The sequence below is a fragment of the Anguilla anguilla genome, chromosome 12, assembly GCF_013347855.1.
Source record: "Anguilla anguilla isolate fAngAng1 chromosome 12, fAngAng1.pri, whole genome shotgun sequence".
NCBI classification, from domain to species: Eukaryota; Metazoa; Chordata; class Actinopteri; order Anguilliformes; family Anguillidae; genus Anguilla; species Anguilla anguilla.
In genome coordinates, this window is record NC_049212.1 from 36,532,418 (window position 1) to 36,534,362 (window position 1,945).

Below are 1,945 nucleotides of genomic sequence, written 5' to 3' on the forward strand. Positions count from 1 at the left end.
TCAGCTGGCCAACTTTTCAGCTGACCATTCTCTTTCTTCGTATTTCTCTGGGGGAGAGATGAAACTCAAACAGACTCGCTCTCTCTGTGTATGCTCACGGTTTCAGGCCCCGTACTGTGGAGAGGAACACACACCTTTAAGCACCTGGGCTGCGTTAGCTAACGCGGCCCAGGTGCGTGTGCTCTCTCCACCAACAGGCGCGACCGAGAAAAAAATCCGTTCCACCGGACCGAATGCTACAGATGCGGACACCAACCGTGCTTTAAAACGACAGTGAACAAACTGTATTCTAAAACTTTTCCTCCAAACGGTTATGCTTTCTTTCTTATGCCACCAGAATGAGCATTCACTAGCCCTGATTAAATACGTTGTATGTTTTCAAGAGCAAAGTCAGTTCTAATCATTGTGAGACATTTCCTTGCACAAGGGACACTTTAAGGCACAAGCACGGCTGGTAGACCAGCACTGTCAGTGTAGAATAAGAAAAATAATTTGTGTGTTCTTGCCGTCGTGTTGGTTCCCTAGGCCACCCCTTTGAAAACATCAACATTAGCTCTCTTAAATATTTTTACCAAGCTAACTTTAAATTCATTAGTCCTCAAGCAGTATATGAGCGGGTTTATCATGGGCGGGAGCAGGCTGTACAGCATGATGATGACGATGCGCAGGTCCTTGCTGAACCTGATGCCCACGTTGCTGGCCAGGTAGACGAAGCACCGGGGCAGGTAGTAGAGGGCGATGATGATGAGCTGGGCGCTGCAGGTGGACAGCATTTTGAGGCGGCCCTCGGTGCTGGCGATCTGGAGCACGGCCACCACGATGGAGCCGTAGGAGAACACGATGAAGGCCAGGGGCCCCAGCAGCCCCAGCATGGCGAGGATGAAGGCCGGGAAGCCATATGGAGCCCTGTCGGTGCACGCCAGCGTTGTGATTGCGATGTGATCGCAGTAGCACTGCTCTATCTTGTTCGAGGCGCAGTAAGGCAATGGGTAGGCCCTGATCACCATCATCAGGCAAGCGGGCATTGAGATAGTCCAGGCGGTGGCGCAGAGAACGCACAGGTTGAAGTTCGTCATGATCATGGGGTACCTGAGAGGGTGGCATATCGCCACGTACCGATCCAGAGCCATCAACAACAGTATAACGGAAACTATAGTTCCGAAATAGTGCACAAAGAACATCTGGACGAAGCAGGCCATGAATGAAATGGCTCCTGCCCGAAACCAGTACCTGGCAATGATCTTGGGCAGAGTGGTGGTGCTGAACAGAAGGTCCAGCACGACCAAGTTCAGAATGATGAGGTACATGGGTTTGTGGAGACTGTGGTCCTTGGCGAACAGCAGGAGAAAGACCGCATTTCCCAGCAGAGTGCAGACGTACACCAGGAACATGACTGCGGACGCCAGGCCGTAGTACTCGGGGTGGAGTCCAGGGAAGCCCACGATGTCAAACTCAGTCACTGTGCTGCCGTTTCCCTCTGACATGGTGAGCACAAAGTCCACTGAAAATGCCCCACCTGGAGAACTGTGTTTTTGACAATACTAAAATGTCAAAAGACTTAACTTTAAAACACTCAAAAAAATTCATAAAATTAAACCTAAATATCAAGGAACCATTGGAATCGGTGTTATTTACGTAAAACATTAAACATTTTCATATAAATCAAAGAGACTCCATAGCATTTGCAATACCTACCATTCAACATTTTGCCCCAGCTGACCACAATTGACAGGGAATGAACTAACCAGTCAAACATACATACGCACATTTAAGAACTATTGTTTTTTACAAATGCTAATAATCCATAGCCATAATTGAATTTCATAAATATGCTATGCCTTTTCCTCAGTTAGTACTTACTTGTGAGGACAGCTAGACCCAGTGTACAATCCAACGTGTTTACATGCGCTGCATATTTATAGTCCCTTTTGCTCCCCTGACCAAA

The 1,945-nt window shown here is 48.0% G+C and overlaps 1 protein-coding gene across 1 annotated transcript; it reads right to left on the reverse strand.

The window, feature by feature from the left end:
- Window positions 1-1,945, reverse strand: LOC118209802 (olfactory receptor 2AT4-like). The gene is made up of 2 exons (XM_035385473.1): window positions 1,861-1,945; window positions 1-1,524 (listed from the first exon to the last, which is right to left on the reverse strand). Exon 2 carries the CDS (start codon window positions 1,482-1,484, stop codon window positions 522-524), a length of 963 nt encoding a protein of 320 aa, XP_035241364.1. The 5' UTR covers window positions 1,485-1,524; window positions 1,861-1,945; the 3' UTR covers window positions 1-521.

Coding starts and splice junctions, on each gene's coding strand:
- LOC118209802 (XM_035385473.1), bottom strand. CDS start 1,484: ATGTCAGAGGGAAACGGCAGCACAGTGACTGAGTTTGACATCGTGGGC.